Genomic DNA, 27,857 nt, shown 5'->3' on the forward strand with positions numbered 1-27,857 from the left:
TTAATTTTGCATTATCATAAGGGTAATAGGATAAATTGCACCATGAAATTTGTTGTGCAATTTCTCCTGAACACGCTGATACCCCATATGTGGAGGCAAATTACTGTTTGGGCGCATGGCAGGGTTTAAAAGGGAAGGAGCGCCATTAGACTTTTTGAATGTAAAATTTGTTTGAATAATTAGCAGACGCCATGTCGCATTTGGGGAGCCCCTAATGTGCCTAAACAGTGGAAACCCCCCACAAGTGCCACCATTTTGGAAACTAGACCCCTTAGGGAACTTATCTAGATGTGTGGTGAGCACCTTGCACCCCCAGCTGCTTCACAGAAGTTTATAATATTGAGCCGTAAAAATAAAATTTTCACATTTTTTCCACAAAAAATGTTTTTCATTCTCTAATTTTGTATTATCATAAGGGTAACAGGATAAATTGCACCATGAAATTTGTTGTGCAATTTCTCCTGAGTACGCCGATACCCCATATGTGGGGGAAAACCACTGCTTTGGTGTACGGCAGGGCTCGGAAGAGAAAGGAGCGCTATGTTGGCTGGGATAGGCAGCAGACACCATGTCACATTTGAAGAGTCGCTGACATGCCGAAACAGCAGAAACCCCCACAAGTGACCCCATTTTGGAAACTACACCTCTCAAGGAATTCATCTAGGGAAGTAGTGAGTATTTTTTAATTTTTAAATTTATACCATTGGGCAGTGAAAAAAGCATAATTATATTTTTACCACAAAAAAAATGTTTTACCCTCAGATTTTATATTTTCACACAGGGCAATGGGTAAAAATGGTGCCGAAATGTGCCACACAATTTCTTCTAAAAGTGGCAATACCCCATATGTGGCTGTATCGTACCGCTCAGCCATACGGCGAGATCTGGGGGGGACGGAGTGCTATTTGACAATTGGAGAACAAATTATTGTAGAATAGGCATTTGGATTTGGGAGCACAAAATTTTCTGAATTTCTTTTGGGGGGCAAGGGCCATTTCGCTTTTCCAGAGCCTTTCTGCTACCAGTAACTTGGAAGTCCCTTATATTTTTAACAGATGATGGACCTGAGTGGGGACTAGCTTTTTTTGAGGACTGAGTTGAAGCTTTTATTGGGAACATTTTACGTAACATTTATCCGGCGCTCTAGGCTGAGCACTTACATCGGGGTTTCCATCTAAATTTCCAAGTGATGTAATTCAGATGAAACCCCTGCCGGATCCGTTTACTGTAATGAGGCAGCAGAGTTACTCTGGACTCCGTCTTGCCTCTGTTTAGCGGTGTCCTTTTTTTCAGAAGTGCACAAAACTGTGGCCAACCGCACTTTTATGCACGCCTAAAACAAATGACACCGTGGGATCACAGGCCAGACGGCATCCACAGTGGCCTATATCTGCCTCATTACAGGGAATCTTCCGTCATGGGTTCCGGCTGAATCACGTATTTCAGAGATTTACACGGAAACTCTGGTGTAAGCGCTTAGCGCAGAGCGCAGGATAAATGTGGGCAGAGCCTTACTGCGATCTTTGGGAGACATAATAAACAAATCAGTAGCAGGTGAAGAATTGGTTTTATTTATTTTTTACGCCATTCCTAGTGTGATATAACTGATTAGATTACTTTATTCTTTGGGTTGGTGCGATTACTGAGATACCAGATTTATATCGGGTTTTTATGACTGACAGCGGTCACACACTAAAAGACGCTTTTTTTTGCAAAATCTAGTTTTTGCATATTTTGAGAGCTATAATTTTTCCATATTTCAGCCGACAGAGTCATGTGATGGCTTGTTTTTTGCGGGACGAGTTGACATTTTATTGGTACCATTTTTGGGTACGTGACATTTTTTGATCGCTTTCTATTCCGTTTTTTGGGAGGTAAAATTAACAAAAACAAACAATTCAGGAATTGTTTTTTGAGGGTTTTTCTTATGCCGTTCTGCGTGTGGTAAAAGTGATCAGGCAGCGTTATTCTTCGGGTCAGTACGTTTACAGCGATACTACACTTACTGTATTTTTTTTATGTTTTGGCGCTTTTACACAATAAAACAATTTTATAGAAAAAAATATTTTTTTTGCATTGCTTTATTCTGAGCGCTATAACTTTTTTTTATTTTTCAGCTGATGGAGCTGTATAGCGGCTTTTTTTTGCAGAACAAGATGACGTTTTCAGTGGTACCATTTTTATTTCTATTTTGTTTTTTGATCGCATTTTTTCTCACTTTTTGTTTGGCGATATGATGAAAAAGCATATTTTTTAGCTCCGTTTTTTATTTATTTTTATTACGGTATGCACAGAAGGAGTTAATTAGTGTGACAGTTTTATAGCTCGGGTTGTTTCGGACGCGGTGATACCAAATATGTGTACTTTTTTTGGTTTTGTAAAAATATACGGATTTATTGGTTTAATATTTTATTTATTTATTTTTATTTATTTTGTGATTTTTTTTTAACAGTTTAAAAACATTTTTTTACATTTTTACTTAGTCCCTGTATGGGACATTAATTTTTATTTTTCTGATCACTGATCTCATGTAATGTAATAGACACGTATTACATTACATGAGATCATCGCTGACTGTTTCACAGTCAGTCTCCTGCCTGGCTTCAGCTGCAGGCTGAGCCAGGCAGGGCACCACATGTGGCAGATCTGGAGGCGGTCATGTAACCTCCAGCTGCCATAGCAACCCCAGGTCCTGGAAGCTATCAGGGATCGTCGGAGAGGTAAGTAAGACGACCCCCTCTCCTCCTTCCATCTTCTATATGCCGCGATCACTATAGATCTCGGCATATAGAACATAGCAAAGGGTTAACATCACTGGGACCTGATCCAATCAGGTCCGGATGATGTCCCCTGTCAGAGCTAACGCTCTGCACCGGAATCGCAGCGCTTGCAGGACCCTGGGGGTCCTGAGCACTGCGAGACCACCCACCGTTTTTAAACGTTGGCGCTGCACAGAGCCCAGCAAGCGCCGACATTTATCTACAGTGGGCGGTCGGGAACCGGTTAAGGATTCTTGGCCTTGTCTAGCACTCGTAAATTACATAATTCAGCAGTTTATTGGTAGATATTATCGGCTGATATACTCTGCTGGTAATCTGATGGTGGCAGCCCATGCTATAGCTTCACATTTAAGCCTCATTTAGTCGTCAATGATTTTTCTAAAAACGGTCCGAGTTTCATCAGTGTTTTGGATCCAAGTGTTTGGTCAGTATGTTAGTTTTTACCATTTGGGTTTCATCACTAATTTTCACATATAGAAACAAAAATAAATTATAGCATTTCCTATCAATTATACTATTAGTCATGGATTGCACAATGATGCCACCCTTGCGCAGACCATGATTTTCACAGACCCATAGACTTGTACGGATAATTTTGATCCGTGACTTGGACACATCTCCGTGATTATTCTATAGATACATGGTTGGCAAAAAAAACATGGAAATGGGAATATCACCATAGGCTAAAATGGGTACATGTTCTATATGTGGAAATCATGGATAGAACACATTCTTGATTCATGGATGTCTGAACAAGGCATGAGACATAAAAATCTACCTTCAGACTTGTTGCCTTCAAGCTGAAATTTATTTGATATTATAATTAAGAAATGCTAAAAAAGTTAAAATCATTGTTAGCTTGAATGTCTAAAAACTATCAAAGACTAAAATCAATTACAACCCAAACTTTGGTTTGAAAGAGACCACCTTTAGATAATTAATTTATTGTATCCTTATATCTTTTTATAATGGAACTTTTCCCTGTTTTTACAGATATACTTTATATGGGTTACTCGTACACAACGACAATTCGAGTGGCTGGCAGAAATCATCAGAGAAGTTGAGGAAAATGATGAACATAATTTGGTGTCAGTTCACATCTACATTACCCAGTTTGCTGAAAAATTTGACCTACGTACAACTATGTTGGTAAGGAAACTTTTTAAGAAAGAGTTAGATTTACAATTAAAAATTTTAAGAATTTAGCACATTAAAGAAGTGAATGTTCTCATTTCCCTTTGTGTATATTTTTGTATATATTGTTTATTTATTTCAGTGTAGGATTTTCATTTGCTTCTGTAGTGTATGGACAATGTTTCGAGTGCTTCACAATTATTAAAGCACATCTAAGAGGTTATGATGGCTTGTTGACTGCATTGCTGAGCTTAGTTGGCAAGTTCGGTAGTCCATTAAATGAGCTTTAAGGTCATTATTACATTAATTGAAAGGGTTTCCTGGTTTTAAAAAAAACAACTTCTTCTTTAAAAATATCCAATCATTATCACTAAAGTTGAAGAAAAGTATTTGCAAAACCTTGGCAGCCCTGACCGGGAAAGTGTGACATTCCTCAACTGGCGTCAAATGCTTGATGTCTCTTGTGACTACTATGCATGCGCAATGTCATGACCAGTATCTTGTGAATCTTTTTGGACAATTTTAATCATTACTTATTATCTCTTCACCTCTTTGTTGGAAAGACTGCAGCTGTGACGTCACATCGACAAGCACGAGCCAGCCCCAGCCAGTCACTGGGTTTGGTCATCCTATCGTGGTAGATGCCACAAAACTGTTATGCCCAGTTTTGAGGGGTCAAAATTTCTGATAGAGTCTCTTTAAAAGTTCACTGTAGCAGTTACTTTCATTTCTCACTCTGTTTGCAATCAGTAATGTGTTTGCAATGTGTACATTATCGCTGTCTTATGCCGTATTCAGCGGTGCTCTGGTCCTCTTCTGCATCATGTAACCACACTTGTGACCAGCCAGTTTACACAGCATCTTGTGTTGTTCAAAGTAATTTTCTCACTGGAAATCTATGAAACTGAGAATGAAGCTCTCATTGGCTTACATGAAGAAAGGAACTCCCGGTCCGCTGTATGAGCCAGCAAGTTAGAGCTGAAGTCACATGACGCAGGAGAGGAACTGTTGCAGGACTGGAAATGGCGGAAGACATGAGTGGATAAATATATTAATGCACATACTGTAAATAGATTACTGATTGCTAACAGAATGGGAAAGAATGCTGAAGTGGTCCGTTAAAAACAATCCTCAGCTCCATCAAGGGATTGTACATCACAATGTGCCAAGGCTGGGTGAAGGTGTGGACATATTCACCTAAATAACTTTTTCTTTTAATCATCTTAGTGACTGAAATTTTCTTTATTTATTTTATCTAAAAACAGATTTGCAATCAGCAGAAGAAAAAAGATTTGTCAAAACATATCTTCCTTTATCTGTTCTTGCCAAAATACATGGAGGGAACAAACATGTGAATTAGCCTTCACCTCAGGACTAAGCACCAGGTCTATTAGAATTGCACTCTTTAGGAAATTGCATTATATTATATAAAAAATAATAACAAATAGTTTTTGTTTTATTTTACATTTTTGTCAGTTGATATATTCGATAAATGTTGAAAGTGTAAATGGAGCAAGAAAGCAGTAACCCAAAAGCAGATACTAAGCTAGATGTCACAGACAAATCAAACCCATTACTAGTATTTCTGTCACCTTTCTTTTAAAACTATAATTATATGCCAAATTGTAAAGCATGAGGAAAAGCACATAGTGTATTTTTTTCTACGTAAGAGCTTTAATGTAACTTCCTTTTCATTAAAATTTCTTAGACATATGAGTTAGATAGGTTCTGTACTTTCATGCAATTTTACAGTAATTTTACTACAGAAAAGCACCATTACTGGTGTTCTATCAGAAAAGCTTTTACTGGCCTATTTATTCTATTAGGATATTATATAAACGTCAACTATAAATATCTCAAGATATAATTAATGGCAGTATTATGTAAAAAAGTAAAATGATCAAAGTGAATATAGTATATAAAAATTCAAGAAAATTAATCTTATAAATAATTATAGCTTTGACCGAAAAATGAATGATCTGCTATTTTTCTGGTAATAAATATAATACTTGCATTGATAAATGAAAGCGTGTATTCAATGGACTATTTTAAAATATGTACATTTCTGGAAAAATCTCAGAACAGCTTGAAGTTTTCATGGCATGGAGTTAAAGGGTTTGTCCACGACTAACATATTGATGACCTATTCTTACAATAGGTGATCTATATGAGAATTGTGAGGGTTCATCACCGATATCCGTATCGATCAGCTGATTCTTGCTCTAATAGCAGCCGAGTGTAAGCAATGTATTGAAACAAACATGGTTTCTTTCAATACATTGCAGCAATACAGTTAGCAACAGTGCTAACCACTGAGCACAGTGGCTCAGTGATCAGCATTGTTGCCTTGCAGCGCTGGGGTCCTAGGTTCAATTCCCATGAAGGACAACATCTCCAAGGAGTTTGTATCTTCTCCCTGTGTTTTCATGGGTTACCTCCCACACTCCAAAGACATTTTGATAGGGAATTTCGATTGTGAGTCCTAATGGGGACAGTGATGATAATGTCTGTAAAGAGCAGCGGAATATGTAAAAGTAAAGTATGTAAAGTAAAAATAAAATTTTATTGATCGCTGCATATCAGCTGACTGATTGAGGTTGTTGGGTATCAGACACCCATTGATCTCATTGATGATCTATATGTTGTTCCCCAACAACCCATTTGATAACATTTTAGAAGAATTAGTCTGTGTTGAGATGATAGAATAACACATTTTCACATTTAGGGTCCATGTACATTGGCAGGGATCCAGTGAGGCTTGTTAGCGTAGAACAGTATGCAATTTGTCAGGGCTTAGCCCCAGTACTGCAGAATTCTTGGAAGTATGGAGTCCAATATGGCATACCAGTATTTTTTTTAGTTGGTTAGCTTATAATATGAGAGAAAAAACTTTCACATGCCTTCATATGAAATTTTTACTTTCTCTGTGGACGTTTGCTTTTTCTTACCCCTCTATGATGCTGTCTTTTTATGATTGAGCAGCATCATAGAGGGGATAAAATAAACATCCCAGAGAAGAATCTTTGTTGAAGGGGAAATTTGCACATTGAACGTTCTAAACTTCAGGAGCCCATATTTCATACAAAATGCCAGTTTTTTGGAGTCAGGGCTCATACAGTATGTCCTAATGTAACGGGTCTGGGAGGCGGAACCTCTGAGCTACTATACAAGGGGGCGGTCCTTGTAAGGGAGCGGGTGGCGACCAGGGAAGGCGGGCAGGCAGTCACAGCAGGTGACCGGGACAGTCTCTGAGTGAACGGGCTGGAGGTCACGGCAAGTGACCGGGGCAGTCTCTGGATGAACGGGCAGGAGGTCACGGCAAGTGACCGGGGCAGTCTCTGGATGAACGGGCAGGAGGTCACGGCAAGTGACCGGGGCAGTCTCTGGATGAACGGACAGGAGGTCACGGCAAGTGACCGGGGCAGTCTCTGGGTAAAGGGTAGGTACGACCTGTGATGGCAGAGCCTCCAGGTAGGCTAGCAGGCAGATGGTAGATGTGTGCTCCCAGGTGAGCAAGCGAGAGTCTCTGGAATGGCAGGTGGTCACAGCACGTGACGGCGGAGCCTCCAGGTAGGCTAGCAGGCAGGTAACAGGTGTGCGCTCCCAGGTGAGCGGGCAGGAGTCTCTGGAATGGCAGGTGGTCACAGCACGTGACGGCGGAGCCTCCAGGTAGGCTAGCAGGCAGGTAGCAGGTGTGCGCTCCCAGGTGAGCGGGCAGGAGTCTCTGGAATGGCAGGTGGTCACAGCACGTGACGGCGGAGCCTCCAGGTAGGCTAGCAGGCAGGTAGCAGATGTGCGCTCCCAGGTGAGCGGGCAAGCTGGTCCATAGACAGACTGACAGGAGTTGGAGGGCAGACCGTCGGACCTCAGGCTAGCAGGCAGGTAGCAGGGGAGCGCTCCCAGGTGAGCGGGCAAGCTGGTCCTTAGACAGACTGACAGGAGTCGGTAGGCAGACCGTCGGACCTCAGGCTAGCAGGCAGGTAAACAGAATATCAGGCAGGAATCAGACAGCAAACTGGCAGGAATCTGGCAGGTAACTGGCAACGGGACCTGAGGGCTGAAGCAGAGTAGTAAACAGTGCAACAACATTGCTCGGGCACCTCCATTTTGGAGGAGGTGCCTTATATATGGTGAAGTCCTCCGGCCATTGGCCGGGGACTCCTTAGGACGGCGCGCGCGGCCCCTTTAAGAGGGAGGGAGCATGCGCGCGCCCTAAGCACAGTGGCCAGGAAGGAGCGCGCGCTGCCAGCAGAGCGGGAGGAGGACGCCGGGCTCGGAGCAGAGGGGTGAGGGGAACAGCGTCCCTGCCTAGCAGAGGGCAGGGACGCCGGCGCTACAGTACCCCCCCCTTTAGGCCCCCCCTTTTTTAGGCCAGAGAGAAATTTAGCTAGGATGAGAGGGGCATGGATGTTCTCCCGGGGCTCCCACGTTCTCTCTTCAGGACCAAACCCCTTCCAATCTGCTAGAAAAAAGGTCTTCCCTCTTACCCTTTTGGTGGCCAGAATGTTCTCTACCTCAAATTCGTTTTCAGCGGAAACCGGAGCAGGAGGCGTACCTGTAGACTTGGAAAAAGAGTTAAGTACCACAGGTTTGAGGAGAGATACATGGAAGGAGTTAGGGATTCGCAAGTTGGCCGGGAGTTTCAATTTATAGGCCACCGGGTTGATCTGACTGATGACCTCCAGAGGACCGATGAACCGAGGCCCTAACTTATAGGAAGGAATCTTGAGCCGGACATACTTGGACGAGAGCCAGACCTTATCCCCTGGATGGAATTGAGGAGGATCCAGACGTTTTTTGTCAGCATGTCTTTTCATACGCTCGGATGACAGAAGGAGTGCGGATCGGGTACTCTCCCATATGGAGGAAAATTTGTTAACAAGAGATTCCGCAGCCGGATTGTCCACCGAGGTGGAGACGGGAAATGGGATCCGAGGATGCTGACCGAAGACAACAAAAAACGGGTATTTGGAGGAAGATTCGCTCTCGTGATTGTTGTAAGAAAATTCGGCCCATGGCAGGAGATCCACCCAGTCTGAATGGTGGGCATTAACGTAGTGCCGGAGGTAACTGGTCAGGTTCTGATTGATCCGCTCCACTTGACCATTAGACTGTGGGTGGTAAGCGGAGGAGAAGTCCAGGGTGACGTTTAGCAGTTTACAAGTGGCTCTCCAGAAGCGTGAGGTGAACTGTACCCCACGATCCGACACGATGTGGAGGGGCAGGCCATGAAGACGGAAGATGTGGCGGATAAAGTCTTTAGCCAGCTCAGGTGCAGACGGGAGGCCTGGCAGGGGAACGAAGTGAGCCATCTTGGAAAAGCGGTCAGCGACCACCCAAATGACCGTAAAACCGGCAGAGACGGGGAGATCAGTTATAAAGTCCATTGCTATATGCTGCCAGGGGGCAGCAGGTACTGGGAGCGGAAGGAGGCGACCGGCTGGCAGATGTCTAAGAACCTTGTTGCGGGCGCAGGACACACAGGCAGAAACAAAGTCTATTACGTCCTTGTTCAGGGTAGGCCACCAGTAGTGCCGGGTAATAAGCTGGAGGGTCTTTTTCTGACCGGCGTGGCCAGCTAGTTTAGACGAGTGACCCCAGTGTAGGATCTTCTCCCGATCAGGTACTGATACGAACGTCTTACCGGGAGGGAGACGATTTAGACTCACGGGAGCCACCTGCATTACTCTGGCGGGATCGATGATGTGTTTCGGTTCCTCCTCGAGATCAGACACCAGAAAGGATCGGGACAAGGCGTCCGCCTTGATGTTTTTGTCAGCCGGGCGAAAATGAAGAATAAAATCAAAGCGAGCAAAAAACAAGGACCACCGGGCTTGGCGCGGGTTAAGTCTCTGGGCATGCTGGAGGTAAGCCAAGTTCTTGTGGTCAGTGTAAATTATTACCGGGTGAAGAACCCCTTCGAGCAGGTAATGCCACTCCTCCAATGCCAGCTTGATAGCCAATAACTCTCGATCTCCTATGGAATAGTTGCGCTCAGAAGAGGAGAAGAGTTTGGAGAAGAAGCCACAAGTTACCATTCTCCCGGAAGATGATTTTTGGGTAAGTACCGCTCCGGCTCCAGAGGAGGAGGCGTCAACCTCCAGGAAGAACTGCTTGTTGCCATCTGGGCGATGCAGCACCGGGGCGGAAGAGAAGGCCTGTTTTAAGGAAAGAAAGGCCTCCTCTGCTTCGGGCGGCCACTCTCTGGGATTAGTGCCCTTACTGGTGAGCGCGGAAATTGGGGCAGTCCGGGAAGAGAAGTGCGGTATGAAGAGGCGGTAGTAGTTCGCGAAGCCCAGGAACCGCTGAATGGCCTTCAACCCCTCCGGTCGGGGCCATTTCTCGATGGCAGACAGTTTCTCTGGATCCATTCGAAGGCCGGTCTGAGAAATAATGTAGCCCAAAAACGGAAGCGAGGTCTGCTCAAAGAGGCACTTCTCATATTTAGCGAAGAGGTGATTCTGCCTGAGCCTGAGCAGGACCTGACGAACGTCTCTCCGGTGAGTCTGGAGATCCGGAGAGAAGACCAAGATGTCGTCCAGGTACACCACTACGCAGGAGCAGAGAAGGTCCCGGAAGATGTCATTGACCAACTCTTGAAAGACGGCAGGAGCGTTACAGAGACCAAAGGGCATTAACAGATATTCATAGTGGCCGTCCCGGGTGTTGAATGCAGTCTTCCATTCATCCCCTTGACGGATACGGACCAGGTTGTATGCCCCACGGAGGTCCAGTTTGGTGAAGATTCTAGCCCCCCTCAGACGATCAAATAATTCTGGAATGAGCGGAAGGGGGTACTTATTCTCCACCGTGATCTGGTTAAGGCCTCTATAGTCTATACAGGGACGGAGAGAGCCATCCTTCTTTTTAACGAAAAAGAAGCCTGCTCCCGCCGGGGAGGTAGATTTCCGGATGAATCCCCTGGCCAAATTCTCCTCAATATATTCGGACATCGACCGGGTCTCAGCAGCGGACAATGGGTAAATACGCCCACGGGGAGGCGTAGTACCGGGTAACAGGTCGATAGGACAGTCGTATGGTCTATGAGGGGGTAATGTCTCTGCCTCCTTTTTATTAAAGACATCAGCAAATGACCAATAGGGAATCGGAAGTCCAGGTAGATTAGTTGGGGTAGGAGAAGGACGGGCGGGATGAACAGGAACCAAACAAGTCTTATGACAGTCCTGTCCCCAGCGAAGGACTTCTCCGGTCTGCCAGTCAAGCACCGGTGCATGTCTCTGGAGCCAAGGTAGACCTAGTAAGAGGGCGTGAGAGAGTCCAGGCAGAACATGAAAAGAGATGCTCTCAGAATGCAGCATTCCCACCTGCAGAGTTACGGATTCGGTGATGAGTTGGATGGGACGTGGTAAGAGGCCCCCATCCACAGCAGCGACAGATAATGGTATAGCCAGAGGTTTGGTGGGAATGTGGTATTTTTCTACCAGGGCCTGTGAAATAAGATTCCCGGCCGCTCCAGAGTCAAGTTGGGCTAGTTCGAAATAACGATTCTCCCCGCAGATAATTGAGACTGACAGCAGCAGAGATGGAGAGGATTTATTCTTGTCTAGGTCGACCTCTCTGAGCGAACCTAGACACAGGCGTTTCCCGACCTCTCCGGGCAGGTACGGATCCGGTGCTCCTTACTGCCACAGTAGAAGCAGCTCCCCTCGGCACGGCGTAAGTCCTGACGGGTTTTGACCATCTTGGTCTGGTCGACCTGCATAGGCTCAGGAGAGTGTACCTGGGGAGAAACGGAGGGAGTGATGGATTTCTGAAAAGTAGGAGCTAGACGTGGAAACCTTCTCTCACGGGTGACTTCTTTGGCACGCTCCTGGAACCGTAGGTCAATCCGGGTGGCAAGAGTTATTAGGTCATCGAGAGTGGTAGGAATGTCTCGACCGGCAAGTTCATCTTTAATACGGCCGGACAGACCCTCCCAGAAGACAGATACCAGAGCGTCGTTATCCCAGGCCAGCTCCGAGGCAAGGGTACGGAACCGTATGGCATATTGGCCCACGGTGAGACTTCCCTGACGGAGGCGTAGCAGAGATGATGCGGATGAGGTCTTCCGTCCAGGTTCGTCGAAGACTTTCCGGAAAGCCGTGAGAAAGGCAGGCAAGTCGGACACCAGGGGGTCTCCTCTCTCCCATAGAGGATTTAGCCAGGCCAGGGCCTCCCCGGTGAGATGGGACATGATGAAGGCAATTTTGGCCCGGTCGGAGTTAAACTGGTGGGACAGGAGTTCAAAGTGCAGGGTGCACTGATTTATAAAGCCCCGAGCCTGAGCGGAGTCGCCTCCGAAGCGAGGAGGTGCAGAAAGCCGGGGTCCGGGGTAGGATACCATAGTATTGGTGGGCAGCGGAGCTGCCGGATTGCGAGTCATGGCTATGGCGGTGGTTGCTGGTGGAGCAGTCAGAGTGTCCAGGCGAGTATTGACATTCCGCAGGTGACCCAGGATGGACTCCTGTTGGGACCTCTGACGGGACAGTTCATGACACAGGTCCGAGAGTGAGGGAGCTTGGGTGCCACCGGGTTCCATGGCCCGAGCAAACTGTAACGGGTCTGGGAGGCGGAACCTCTGAGCTACTATACAAGGGGGCGGTCCTTGTAATGGAGCGGGTGGCGACCAGGGAAGACGGGCAGGCAGTCACAGCAGGTGACCGGGACAGTCTCTGAGTGAACGGGCTGGAGGTCACGGCAAGTGACCGGGGCAGTCTCTGGATGAACGGGCAGGAGGTCACGGCAAGTGACCGGGGCAGTCTCTGGATGAACGGGCAGGAGGTCTCGGCAAGTGACCGGGGCAGTCTCTGGATGAACGGACAGGAGGTCACGGCAAGTGACCGGGGCAGTCTCTGGGTAAAGGGTAGGTACGACCTGTGATGGCAGAGCCTCCAGGTAGGCTAGCAGGCAGATGGTAGATGTGTGCTCCCAGGTAAGCAAGCGAGAGTCTCTGGAATGGCAGGTGGTCACAACACGTGACGGCGGAGCCTCCAGGTAGGCTAGCAGGCAGGTAACAGGTGTGCGCTCCCAGGTGAGCGGGCAGGAGTCTCTGGAATGGCAGGTGGTCACAGCACGTGACGGCGGAGCCTCCAGGTAGGCTAGCAGGCAGGTAGCAGATGTGCGCTCCCAGGTGAGCGGGCAAGCTGGTCCATAGACAGACTGACAGGAGTTGGAGGGCAGACCGTCGGACCTCAGGCTAGCAGACAGGTAGCAGGGGAGCGCTCCCAGGTGAGCGGGCAAGCTGGTCCTTAGACAGACTGACAGGAGTCGGTAGGCAGACCGTCGGACCTCAGGCTAGCAGGCAGGTAAGCAGAATATCAGGCAGGAATCAGACAGCAAACTGGCAGGAATCTGGCAGGTAACTGGCAACGGGACCTGAGGGCTGAAGCAGAGTAGTGAACAGTGCAACAACATTGCTCGGGCACCTCCATTTTGGAGGAGGTGCCTTATATATGGTGAAGTCCTCCGGCCATTGGCCGGGGACTCCTTAGGACGGCGTGCGCGGCCCCTTTAAGAGGGAGGGAGAGCGCGCGCGCGCCCTAAGCACAGTGGCCGGGAAGGAGCGCGCGCTGCCAGCAGAGCGGGAGGAGGACGCCGGGCTCGGAGCAGAGGGGTGAGGGGAACAGCGTCCCTGCCTAGCAGAGTGCAGGGACGCCGGCGCTACACCTAATTAGGCATATGGGTGAGTGTATCTGTGAGAAAAATCTTAAAACCACCCAAGCTGGAACTGACACACATTCCTTCGTCTAAGTAACAACATTTATTCCCCTTACCGCTATTTGGTGTGAACAACTTCTAAACTCCTGGAATATGCCAAAATACACTTATGTATTGAGCAGATGCAGAACGATTGCTTATTTGTATTAGTACTTTATATTGTGGGAAAAAATAGACCAAACCTTTATAAATAACCCCCTTCTTTTCTATTTTAGTATATTTGTGAAAGACACTTCCAGAAAGTTCTGAATCGCAGCTTATTCACCGGTTTGCGATCTATCACTCATTTTGGAAGGCCGCAGTTTGAGCCGTTCTTCACCTCTCTGCAGGAAGTTCACCCAGAGGTGAGTGATTTAATGTTTAAATTAATTTGGATGAAAGTCAAATGAATCTAATTAATTTTTGTTTAGTCATTTCCAGTGCCATTAACACTGTTCGCTATTCAACACTGACACAATTTTATAAGCGATATTAACAACTGAGCTAATATACCACAATTGCTAATTATTGTTTTATTTCAGTATCCAGTAATTTCAAAAAACATATTATGGTCATAAAGAATTGCTGAGAATTCTTTTGCTACTGTGCTGATTAAAGGACAACTAATAACTTTTGCATATACTGTTGTAATTAATTTGATGGTCTAATTTCTGAGCAGTGAACCAGCTGGAGTTATATTAATATAGAAACAAAAAGCTATGATCAGATAGTCAGTGCTCTAAAATATGTTCATGATCTTAAGGGGGTTTTCGTAAAGAGGTTGAGGATTTGCCCATACTTTATAAAGTGTTGTGTATGGCCCAGTGTAAAAAAAATGTACTTACTTCCCAGAACAACACAGCTATTCTACACTATCAGTGTATCCCTCATCTGTCTCCTGGCATAATAAATGTCACGTGGACACAATTGTTGCTACCCTTCTTTTAAATAAGAAACCATCATCGTCATTGAAATAACTTGAAACTTACAGAAGTAATTTTCAATTTAAATTTACTAAATATCAGCTAATGAAAATCAGACATTAGTTTTTTTTTACATTTTCTGTTGAACCAAAATTTAAAAGTATTGAAAATCACCTGGTCAAAAATAATGATACACCTAGAAAGCATTAAAAATAATTTGACCACAAGAACAATTTAAACTAAGGTGTGTCCTGTAATTAGCATCACAGGTTTCTACTAATTTGTAATCAGCCAGTCTGCCTATTCAAAGGGTGAAAAGTAATCATGGGGCTGTTTGGTATCATGGTATGTAGCACACTGAACATGGACCAAAGAAAGCTAAGAAGAGAGTTGTCTCAGGAGATTAGAAATTAAATTATAGAAAAATACATGTTCAAGGTAAAGGTTATAAGACCATCTCCAAACTCATGATATTCCTGTTACTGCGGTTGCACATATTATTCAGCAGTTTAAGATCTATGGAACTGTAGCCAACCTCCATGGAAGTAGCTACAAAAGAAACATTGCTGAAAAATTGAAGAGACCGATAATAAGAATGGTAAGCAAAGAGTTAAGGCCAACTTCCACAGATATTAAAGGTGAACTTCAAGGTCAAGGTAAATTCAGTGTCACTGTCTTGGCCAAAAGGGACTTCATGAAAACAACCTAGAAAGAAATCACTATTGAAAGCACATCATAAAATAATGAAATGAGACTGGGACTTGCCAAAATGCATATTGAAGTCACAAAGCTTCTGTGTGGATGTCCTTTTGACATATCAGACAAAACTGGAGCTTTTTGGCAAGTCAGATCAGCTCTATGTTCACAGACTTGAAAGTGAGGCATACAAAGAAAAGAACATTGTACCTACTGTGAAACATGGTGGAGGTTTGTTTATGTTTTGGGGCTGCTTTATTGCATCTGGCACAGGATGTCTTGAATTTGTGTAGGGTGCAATGAAATCTCAAGACTATCAAATCAATCTGGAGTGAAATGTACTGCCCAGTATCAGAAAGATTGGTTTGAACCGTCAATCATGGGTCCCCTAAAAGGGTAATGACCCAGAGCAAAGCATTGGACTATTCTGAAATGGCCTTCTATGTGCTCTGATCCAAATTCTACTGAAGATCTGTAGAAGAAGTGGAAACACACAGTCTGGAGAAGGCATCTTTCAAACATGAAACAACTGGAGCAGTTTCTTTACAAGGACAGGGCCAAAATACCTGTGGACAAGAGAAGAAGTTTAATTGACAGTTACAGAAAGTATTTGCTTGTAATAATTGCTTCAAAAGGTTGTGCAACAAAATATTAAGTTAAAGGTACCATAGTTATTTATTTTTTACGGTGTTCACTGAATGGGTTAACTCGTGTGACAATTTTATAGTTTGGGTTATTACAGATGCGGCAATTCCAAATATGTGTATTTTCTTTATTTAGTTTTGTTTTTACCCAAGTATATGTATTTATTGCTATAATATTTTTTTATTTTTGTGATTTTTTAAAAAATATGTTTTTACAATTTTTTAAAACTTAGTTCCTCTATGGGCTTTAACTTTTATTACTCGGATCGCTTGTATAATGCATTGCAATGCACCAGTATTACACTGACAGAATCCTCTTAGACCATGCTCCTGGCAAGGTCTAACAAGGCCATCGCAGCTGGCAGACATGGCGGTTGTCATGACGACCTCGAGTTGCCATGACAATGATTAGGCCCTTACGATGACTTCATGAGGGCACTGATTGGAAGTGAGAGGGAGCCCCCTCGATATCGATTAAAGCATTTAGGCGGTTAAATGGCCTTTGGAGGAGTGGAAACTACTCCTGGCAGTAATGGCTGGGCCTCAGCTATTACTTACGCTGAGCTCCCTGCAGCAATCGCGCGGGCACTGCTCCTAAGCTCGCATGAGCGACATGACGTAAGTTTAAGTCATAAGTCGTGAACCCTTTTCCGACCATGAGTACACGTATGTCAAAAGTCGTGAAGGGGTTAAGGTAACCATAATGTTTTTATTTGACTTTTTCAGAGCTAAACTAACAAAACAACACAAGTAGTAATTTTAGTAATCAACATGATGATCATTATTATATGAATAATAAAAATTTTAACTATTTTGTGCTTTCCTTTTAAGGTTAAAAAAATTGGAGTTTTCAGTTGTGGACCTCCAGGAATGACCAAAAATGTTGAAAAAGCGTGTCAGATGCATAACAAGAGGGACCAGACCCATTTTACTCACCATTTTGAAAATTTCTAGAATGAATTACAAGTAATGAAATGTTCCTATGATATTTTACAATTTTCTATCATTTCAATGATATTTTTGACAATTGCTTTACTGAAAATTATAGTCAGGATTGATTTATCTTGATATTTGGGTAAGTGTGTAAATATGACATCCATTGTCGACATACATGTAGATTTCACTTATCTCTTCAGACTAAATGTTGAACTGTGCATTACAGCATTGTTTTTATAGATCAATTGATAGCATTTTGGAAGGGGGGGATATAAATTAAGTCGGTTATGGCTTGAAATAAAGTCTGTTCAATTTTGTTTGGAGCAAGTTTTACATCAAAGCACAATGATCCATGCTATTGAAAAACACAATATGCTCACTGAAATGACTGGTAAATCTTATAAATCACACAGTGAAATTGCTACTATTTTTCAGCAGATGGCAGCAAAGTTTCAATAAAGACATAGGTTGAATAACAAATCTCATGATGGATCCTCATTTTTATTATCAAAACAGGATAATTTATTTTTTCCAATATGATATTTAAATGATGGCAAGCAAAAGAAAACTTTAGAGAAAGAGCAGTAGAGGAGATGCTAAGAATGAACTAAATGTTTTCAACTTTAATGGATGCTTTGGCAAATACGTTGCAAGATTTATCAACAATGTGACAATGTGACCATGTGATTTAATAAGGTTCTGCACACAAAAGCCATTATAAGACTATGTCATCCGTGCTACAGTCCCAGACAAAGTCGAAGTGCTTTCATTTAAATTTTCCTGTATATACATTGACAGCCTTTTCCTAGACATATGAAGCATTGGGACCAATATTGATTAGTAGAATGAAATGGCCACTTTGGAAAACTGTGTCCCCCTCATCGTCCAGGCTTGTCGGTAACCCAAGTTGTGCTTGGTATAGGAGCTTTGGTAGTAGGTGCAGCGGTAGATGTGAATTAGCTGCTGTACCTAAATAGTAACCATATCCAGAGAGCATCCCACTTAATTTGTTACATCGATCAATTTTTTATTAAGTTGCTGTTCGAATAATTGTTCCCTTTTGTTACGCTCGCACCCGGACTGACTGGCGTGAGCGTGATTAGTGATCCCACTGTACCATGAACTGAGGAGTGCCTGGAGGGGCGTAACTAAGTATCAACACGATCCGACCAAGGTCACACAGCAGCTCAGTCGACTCCGTGAACTAGGGAGGAACCGAGCAGAGGGACCAGGTGCTACTCCAGGTCTGACCCCGGTCACAGCTGTTGACCCACACCGGGGAATGCAGGAACAGGCAGGTTAGCTGGTGTGCTTTCCTTTTAAGTAGAGATGAGCGATGTTCGACTCGAACTGTTCGCCAATCTCAAATTCGATCTGTTTTGGGCGGTGTTCGAGCCATTCGGCGAACACGAACGATTTGAGAAAAATTCGGCTGATCGAGGTTATGTTCGATAACTGTTCGTGCACCAAAATCATAACTGGATTTTTTCTCAGTAATGATGAAAATTAATGTTAATACGCAGTTTGAGTGTACAGCGGGGCGGGGGGAGGGGCAGGGGATGGATCTCTGCAGGAATAATGAAGAACTCCATTTTTTTTTCTCTTTCCCGCATTTACAGTGGGGAGGTGCAATCTGTCAGCCTATCAGCAGCGCACACACGGAGCAAAGTGCTTTTTTTCACACAAGCAAGGGCATGTGTCATTGGCAGTGTATGTCACATGTCCTTGCCCTATAAGACCAAGCCATTTTCCCCGTCGCCACCATTTTGTCACTGCTGCAGCTGCGTGTTAGGCGGCACCGCTGTTGCTGTGTGCGCTATACCTTGTTAATTTCAAGCCAATTTTCGCACAAATCTACAGATAGCTTGGGAGTAGGGAATAGTTGTGATCGCAGTCCTTTTAAGGACTAGGTTACAGCATTTCCTACAACTTTTATCAGGCAGGGCTGTGCTCTTAAATAGATAGGTTGTGGGAGTAAAGACTAATTGTAATTGCAGTCCTTTTCAGGACTAGGTTACATCAGTTCCTATCAGTTTTTGCCAGGCAGGTCTGTGCCAGTGCTGTGCAAGTTTTTTTCACAGCATTTGGCTGAATCTAGCAAAGCTAATCCTTTTTGGCCTATTGCAGAGTGTGTTAGTCAGTGGAGTAGCCTATCTGTGTTGCAAGATATACTACCTGTGTATAGAATACCAATTTTTTACTGCACCTAGTGAAGTAAAATCTTTTGGGCATAGCATCATTCTATTAGTCCATCTATACTTACCTCCATCAGGTTGCAAATTGAATATAATTTTTTTCTGCATTTAGCTCTGAAAAAATATTTGGGCTTCTAGCAGTGTGTGGGACTTGTTCTATTAGTCCATCTATACTGACCTCCATCAGGTTGCAAACTGAATATAATTTTTTGTCTGCATCTAGCTCTGAAAAAATATTTGGCCTTCTAGCAGTGTGTGGGACTTTCTCTATTAGTCCATCTATACTGACCTCCATCAGGTTGCAAATTAAAAATAATTTTTTGTCTGCATCTAGCTCTGAAAAAATATTTGGCCTTCTAGCAGTGTGTGGGACTTTCTCTATTAGTCCATCTATACTGACCTCCATCAGGTTGCAAATTGAATATAATTTTTTCTGCATCTAGCTCTGAAAAAATATTTGGGCTTCTAGCAGTGTGTGGGACTTGTTCTATTAGTCCATCAATACTGACCTCCATCAGGTTGCAAACTGAATATAATTTTTTCCTGCATCTAGCTCTGAAAAAATATTTGGCCTTCTAGCAGTGTGTGGGACTTGTTCTATTAGTCCATCTATACTGACCTCCATCACGTTGCAAATTCAAAATAATTTTTTGTCTGCATCTAGCTCTGAAAAAATATTTGGCCTTCTAGCAGTGTGTGGGACTTTCTCTATTAGTCCATCTATACTGACCTCCATCAGGTTGCAAATTAAAAATAATTTTTATCTGCATCTAGCTCTGAAAAAATATTTGGCCTTCTAGCAGTGTGTGGGACTTTCTCTATTAGTCCATCTATACTGACCTCCATCAGGTTGCAAATTAAAAATAATTTTTATCTGCATCTAGCTCTGAAAAAATATTTGGCCTTCTAGCAGTGTGTGGGACTTTCTCTATTAGTCCATCTATACTGACCTCCATCAGGTTGCAAATTAAAAATAATTTTTTGTCTGCATCTAGCTCTGAAAAAATATTTGGCCTTCTAGCAGTGTGTGGGACTTTTCTCTATTAGTCCATCTATACTGACCTCCATCAGGTTGCAAACTGAATATATTTTTTTTCTGCATCTACCTCTGAAAAAATATTTGGGCTTCTAGCTGTGTGTGGGACTTGTTCTATTAGTCCATCTATACTGACCTCCATCACGTTGCAAATTGAATATAATTTTTTTCTGCATCTAACCCAGCCAATAGTTTTGGCCTAATACCACAGTTTGGCCACTCAGCTCTGCTCGGTTCCCATCCATTGTTTTTTTGTGCAAACAACTCCAGAGTTGTGAATTAGTTAACCACCAAAATGAGTGGAAAAAGGCCTGCTGCTGATGGAAAGGGGAATAGGCGTGTTGGGAAGGGGAAAAAAGGTTGTGTCCGTGGAGTAGGTGTTAAAGCAACAGTAACATCTGCAGAAGAAAGACCATCTTCCAGCCAAACTAAAATGTCTACTTCTTTTAGTGGACAATGTGATAAGATCCCTTTCTTACGGCCACGCCAATCGCTACAAATTCCAGATGAGGCACAAAAACAGCAGGTGCTTCAATGGATATCAAGTGTTCCTTTAAGTGGGCTCTCCTCCACATCAACTTCAACATCACAAATACTCCAGTCCTCAAAGGTGTCACCCCAATCGCACTTGCTTCCTCACAGCTCCCAAATCTCCAGCTGCCCGTCTGAGTATGAGGTAGAACAGATGGTTGAGTCTGCAGAGCTGTTTACTCATACTATAGCCTGGGAATCAGAGGTCGACTCCAGCGCTTCTATGAATCCAGACGAGGAAATGATCTGCACTGATGCCCAGAATCTTTATGAGTCGGATCCAGGACCAGACGCAGAGGTTCTGACCATAATGTAAACCCTCATTCCCAAACTGTAACTCCTGTTGGTGGAGACAATGAGGAAGACGATGATGAGACTCAAATACCTGATTGGAGCGACAACTTTAGTTTTTTGTCAGGGCAGGAACAGGTTGGCTCTGAGGACGACAGGTGTGATAACGCACAGGGTGATGATGATGAGGTTGGAGATCCCACTTACTGTCAACCCACAGTCAGCCAAGAGATGAGGTCAGAAGAGGAGGTGGAGGAGGATGCTAGTGACGACGAGGTCAGGTTGCGCTTTCCAGGACAGAGACGTAGTACTGGAAGCACGTCAACAACTGCATCCTCAAACACAACTCTGCCTCTCACCACAAGTCGTGGTGGCTCTTCAGGTCGCATGGGTGCTAAGCCTTGCATAGCCTGGGCATTTTTTCAGATCGATAAAGATGACCCAACTCGTGTTATCTGTAACATTTGTCAGCAAAAGCTAAGTAGAGGCCAAAAAATACATAGTTTGAGTACTTCATGCATGAACCGGCACATGGACATGAAGCATAAGTTGCAGTGGGAAGCTCACTGTGCTCACTGTGCCACAATGCGGCCTAGCCGGCCGGGCCAACCACCGTCTGCCATATCTTGTGCATCCGCGGCCTCTTCATCCTCTGTGACTGGGGGGACAGCAGTCACACCTGTTTTGGGGCGCAGACCTGCCACCTCATTACCCGCAACAGCCAGCGTGATTGGCAGGTCATCATTTTCTTTGGAGGTGGTAACACCAGCTGGTGTTGAGCGCTGTCCGACATCGATAGCACCACCTTTGGATCAAGGCAACCTAACATGTCCGCCTGCATCTTCCTCACAGACTGGCAGTTTGCCGGGGACACCCTTATCAACCCCGTCTAAGCACAATAGCCAGCCCTCGGTCCCTCAGATGTGGACAAGTAAAAGACCATTTGCTCCTAGCCATGAGAAAGCTAAGAGGTTGAATTTCACCATCTGCAAGCTCTTGGCTACAGAAATGCTGCCTTTCCGCCTGGTGGACACAGAGGATTTTCGAGACCTTATGTCCGTCGCTGTGCCCCAGTACCAGATGCCCAGTCGGCACTACTTCTCAAAGAAAGGTGTGCCTGCGCTCCACCAGCATGTCGCACACAACATCACCGCAGGGTGCATTTCACCACAGACACTTGGACGAGTAGGCATGGACAGGGGCGTTACATGTCGCTGACTGGGCACTGGGTAACTATGGTGACAGCAGGACAAGGGGCTGCAGTCCAAGTCTTGCCGTCCCCACGAGTTGTGCGTCAATCCTCTTTATCTCAAAGTTCCTCCACTGCTTCTGCCTCCTCAACCTCCTCTCGGTCCTCCACCTGCACCCAAAGCCTGTCTGGTCATGCCACAAGCTTTCTAACTGCGCAGAAGGGATCCTGCACACCTCCTTACTATGCTGGCAGTAGGGCTCAACGTCATCAGGCGGTTTTTACTTTGAATTGTCTGGGAAATGTGAGTCACACAGCTGAGGAGTTGTGGTCAGCTCTGGAGAACCAATTTCATGAATGGTTGTCTCCACTGGACCTGAAACCAGGGAAGGCCGTGTGCGACAATGCTGCAAACCTGGGTGCGGCCCTTCGCCGGGGCAATGTCACACATGTGCCTTGTATGGCTCACGTGTTGAACCTGGTTGTCCAGCAATTTTTAGCCCACTATCCCGGACTATATGGCCTTCTGCAGAGGGCACGGTCGCTGTGTGCTCACTTCCGCCGTTCGCATCCCGCAGCTCAGTGATTTACATCTCTATAGAAGTCGTTGGGCCTGCCACTTCACCGGCTAAAATGCGATGTGCCTACCCGGTGGAATTCAACTCTGCACATGTTGCAGCGACTGTGGCAGCACCGACAAGCCCTGGTGCAATACGTTCTGACGTATAGCCTGGGCCAACGAGATCCAGAGGTGGGGCAAATCACGCTGGAGGAGTGGTCTCAGATCAGGGACCTATGCACCCTTCTGCACAGTTTTGAAATGGCGACGAAGATGTTTAGTGCTGACGATGCCATTATCAGCATGACTATTCCGGTGATTTACATGCTGGAGCACATGTTAAACAGAATTCGGAGTCAGGTGGTGGCACAAGAGGAGGTGGAGGAAGTAGAGGAGGAGGAGTTGTATGCGGAAGGGCTAACATCTGCAAGGTCCAGACGGTCGGCAGCACCAAGGCGGCAGGCATGAGAGGGTGGGGGAGATGGTTTTACCAGGGCGCATGGTAGCAGCCAAACTAGTGAGGAAGGTGCAGGAGCCCAGGAAGAAGTGGAGGACGAACTGATGGAAGACTCATCAGATGAGGGAGACCTTGATCACATTTCTGTTGTGCGAGGTTGGGGGGAGAGGACAGAGGAAGGAAGCATGATTGTTACCTCGCCACCAACACAACAGGGACTTGGTGCTCCTGGATGCGCAACACACATGAGTGCCTTCTTGCTGCACTACCTGCAACATGACCCTCGAATTGTGAGAATTAGAAATAATCCTGACTACTGGGTTGCCACACTGTTAGATCCCGGTACAAAAGTAAATTTGCAGAAATTATTCTTGCCATAGAAAGGGATGCACGCATGCAGGAGTATCAGCAGAGACTGTTGCAGAATCTTACATGTGCTTTTCCACAAAACACCAGTGGTGCACGTAGTGAATCTCACAGTTCCAACTTGCCAACCGTGGGACCGTCGAGTGTTCAGCACTCAAACCGTAACAGAACCACAGTATCTGCTGGTAACATCAATTTTGCGGAATCATTTCACCACTTTTTTAGCCCATCCTTTGCAAGGCCACAGGAGACAAGAAGTCTGACACATAGTCAACGCCTAGAGATGATGGTACAGGAGTATCTCCAAGTAAACATTGAAGCCATGACTGTGTCACTGGACCCTTGCTCTTTTTGGTCTTCCAATCTGGATAAATGGCCGGAGCTAGCCACTTACGCCTTGGAGATCTTGTCATGCCCTGCAGCCAGCGTTCTGTCTGAACGTGTGTTCAGCACTGCTGGTGGTGTGCTGACAGATAAGCGCACGCGGCTCTCCACTGATAATGTAGACAAACTCACGTTCATAAAGATGAACAAATCATGGATCCGAAACGACTTTTCTACCCCTGTGTCATCCTGGGGAGAGTAAAAGCTTGATGATTGGTTAAAATCACCTTACCAACCGTTTTAAGCTTTCAAATTACTAATCATGTTTATCTGTATCTTGGCTGGAAAATAATTTGGGCTTTGTAGCAGTGTGCAGCACTGATTCTATTAGGCCATCTATAATAAGCTCCACCAGATTTAAAATTACTAATCATGTTTATCTGTATCTTGGCTGGAAAATAATTTGGGCTTTGTAGCAGTGTGCAGTACTGATTCTATTAGGCCATCTATACTAAGCTCCACCAGATTTAAAATTACTAATCATGTTTATCTGTACCTTGGCTGGAAAATAATTTGGGCTTTGTAGCAGTGTGCAGCACTGATTCTATTATGCCATCTATACTAAGCTCCACCAGATTTAAAATTACTAATCATGTTTATCTGTACCTTGGCTGGAAAATAATTTGGGCTTTGTAGCAGTGTGCAGCACTGATTCTATTAGGCCATCTATACTAAGCTCCACCAGATTTAAAATTAATAATAATTTTTAGCTGCATCTAGCCCAGAAAATAATTTTGGGGCTCCGAGATGCGCAAGACACATAAGTGCCTTCTTGCTGCACTACCTGCAACATGACCCTCATATTGTCAAAATTCTAAGTAATCCTGAATACTGGGTTGCCACACTCTTAGATCCCCCAAACTTTTCGATCAACCTTTTCATTTTAATAAAGACCAAAAAAATGGTCATTTTTGAAATTATAAGCATTAGCAGGTTATTAGAAACTGAAATCAAACAGTTTTCAACTCAAAACTTTATTCTAGGTGATGTTACATTTTCACATAGGACCCATTGTTCGAAAGGAGCTTCTGAACTCTCTCGTCCATTGAATTTGTCAGGTTTTGGATGGTTTCTGCTTCAATTGTTTTGCATGAGGACAGAATACCCTCCCAGAGCTGTTGCTTAGATGTGAACTGCCTCCCGCCATCATAGACACTCCTTTTGATGATGCTCCAGAGGTTCTGAATGGGGTAGAGGTCAGCGGAGCATGGGGGTCACACCATAAGTTTGTCCCCTTTTATGCCCATATCAGCCAGAGATGCAGATGTTTTATGTGCAGCATGAGATGGTGCATTATCATGCATAAAAATGATCTTGCTGTGGAATACACGGTTCTTCTTCTTGAACCATGGCAGGAAGTGCTGTTTGAGAAACTCCACATACATTATGGAGTTCATCTTTACCCCTTCAGGGATCCTAAAGGGGCCGACAATCTCTCTCCCCATGATTCCAGCCCAAAACATTACTCCACCTCCTCGTTGGTGCTGTAGCCGTGTTTGCGTGGGGTGTCCATCAACCAGCCATCCTCCACTCCATCCATCTGGACCATCGAGCGTTGCACGGCACTCATCCGTGAACAAAACAGTTTTAAAATCAGTCTTCATGTAATGTTTGGCCCACTGGAGCCGTTTCTGCTTGTGTGAAGTGGATAGAGGAGGTCGACAGGATGGCGTATGCACAGCTGCAAACCTCTGAAGGACACTGCATCTTGTTGTTCGGGGGACGTTGGAGGCACCAGCAGCTTCAAAAACTTGTCTGCTGCTATGACAAGGCTTTTTTGCCGCTGCTCTTTTAACCTGACGTAATTGCCTATAGGAAAGAGTCCTCAATTTGCCCTTATCAGCACGCACACGTGTGTACTGTGAATCAGCTACATACTTCTTGATTGCCAAGACACTTCATCCTGATCATCGCACAATGTTGATTGTAGTCATGCCTTGACCTAAACACTCCACAATTTGTTGCTTCTCAGCAGCCGACACATCCTTTTTCTTTCCCATTTTGGCAGAAAATGTAGGCTGCTTTATAATGTGGGACAGCCTTCTTAAGTAGTCTTGCCTTTCATTGGACACACCTGCCAAACTAATTAGCACAGGTGTCTGCAATTGCTTACAGTGATATAAAGAGCCCTGACACACATCACCATCAATGAGTTTAACTGACAAACAAACAAATTCTTCCATTATCACTCCTAAACACTTTTTGCATAATAATTTGGAACACAGTGTACATGTGCTTTTCCACAAAACACCAGTGGTTCACGTAGTGAATCTTACAGTTCTAACTTGCCAACCGTGGTCTGTATTGAGTTGTTCAATAAAGGGCCCAAAATTAAGATAACATAGATGGGAGAGGTCTCTATGAATAGGAATTCCTAAGTATTTGATACCCTGTGAGGGCCAGGCAAAGGGAAAGTTGGACTGGATGGAATCCTGTATGGATTTGGGGAGGGAGACATCGAGGGCCTCAGACTTCGCTGCATTGATTTTAAAATTTGACCATGTAACAAAGTGATCTATTTCAGCCATAACAGCATGGATGGATATATGTGATTGAGTGATATATATTAGGACATCATCAGCAAATAGAGAGCACTTGTACTCGGTGCCTCCCACCTCAAACCACCTAATATTGGGGTTATGGCGAATTGATGAGAGCAGGTGCTCCGTCACTAGGATGTATAAGAGAGGGGACAGAGGACATCCCTGCCTTGTCCCATTGGTGATTGTGAAAGGTGATGAAAATGTTCTGATGCACCCCCTGGGCCTTGGGACACCCGGAGCCAGACCCTTTTTGGTGGATGCTGGTGGTTGTAGTCTCCGTGGCGGCGACCCGGTTCCGTGGCTCAGGGCGGTCAAACCAGTGGCGGAACTATTTATGTGGTTTTGATGTTTAAATGTCCGACTACGCCACCCGTGGATTGCGGTCAGAGTGAACCGCTGCTGCAGGGCAGACCGCTGAGGCTGGTGTTGTGGGTGCAGCAGAGCATAGCATAACTCCCCACGGGAGGAGTATAGCCTCAGGGCAGTGTATGCGGAGGATGGGGGTGATGGTGCAGGGCAGCAGCAGTAACGACACGGAGTCAGTGATGCAGTCCAGGACCTTTGCTCACAGTTCTTATTATCCAGACCACTTCTGCAGGTAACGGCTGCCCACGTCGTACTGTGCTCACCAGATGAGGGGCTCAAACAACTCCCAGATAACTTGGAGCACTTCACAGGAACCCTTTGTGTGTCCTTTGTCTGGCCTTTCTTACCAACCCTTCTGTCCGGCTGCCTCGGGCCTCCTCTTGGTAAACTTGGCGCCAGTTTCCCTGACCCTATGTGGTGCCTTCCTAGCGGGTGTAGCGAGGGGCTGCACCACATAAAATGTCACAGCCTCCGGTTTCTAGCTGAGGGTCGTTTCCTGCCACCACTAGTTTCGGGGACCGGTCTCCCCCTTTGGCCTGACCCCTCCACGCAGGTGGATTCGGTCGTGCGGTGGCGACTCGCCCGTCCGCACCCCTGGGATCCCTTCGCTCCTCGTTCCTGGAGCCTTCTCCGCTCCTCTTCCTTCCTTCTCCCTCTTCCAGGCCTGGGCCTCTGTTACTAGGCCCGCCTCCGGAGCAGAGCTCATGCAGAGCCCCTGCTCCCTGTCACTTCTGCTCAGACTTCTCTGCACTGAACTAAGATGGTGCCCACCTTTTATACTCCCTTCTCAATGCACCCAGGAACTGCTTCCTCCCTGCTCCTGCACTACAGGGTTCCCCTTCCTCAGTGTTCCCTCCCCCCACTCCAGCCAGGGACAGGGACTGTCGTGCCCATCTCAGGGGCATATTGGTCGCCCTGCCCCACGGCAATGTGGTGTAATGCATGCAGGTGTCGGGTCCTGATCCACACTCCATCCTTACCTGAGAGTGAGATATCACACCTCTGGGTGAGGTGCAATACCTCTGTAGCAACCGAGCCCTCAGGGTGCTACAGTTCCATTTATCTTCAGCCTAGGTGACGTATTGTGATACAGGGCCGTGATTTTGGCTATAAAAGGGTCCCCTAGACCCC

At 45.3% G+C, this 27,857-nt stretch overlaps 1 protein-coding gene across 1 annotated transcript in view; it reads left to right on the top strand.

The window, feature by feature from the left end:
* The window catches only part of LOC141166325 (dual oxidase 1-like), a 261,582-nt gene extending 244,201 nt beyond the window's left edge, over nt 1-17,381 (top strand). Inside the window, exons 31-33 of the mRNA XM_073652895.1 lie at nt 3,774-3,929; nt 13,847-13,975; nt 16,705-17,381. Coding sequence (XP_073508996.1) covers nt 3,774-3,929; nt 13,847-13,975; nt 16,705-16,827 — 408 coding nt within the window. The 3' untranslated portion in view covers nt 16,828-17,381. The remainder of the gene's footprint in view (nt 1-3,773; nt 3,930-13,846; nt 13,976-16,704) is intronic.
* Nucleotides 17,382-27,857: the final 10,476 nt, after the last annotated feature.

This window comes from Phyllobates terribilis, unplaced genomic scaffold, assembly GCF_046119375.1.
Source record: "Phyllobates terribilis strain yellow unplaced genomic scaffold, ASM4611937v1 Scaffold_11__3_contigs__length_659146591, whole genome shotgun sequence".
NCBI lineage: Eukaryota > Metazoa > Chordata > Amphibia > Anura > Dendrobatidae > Phyllobates > Phyllobates terribilis.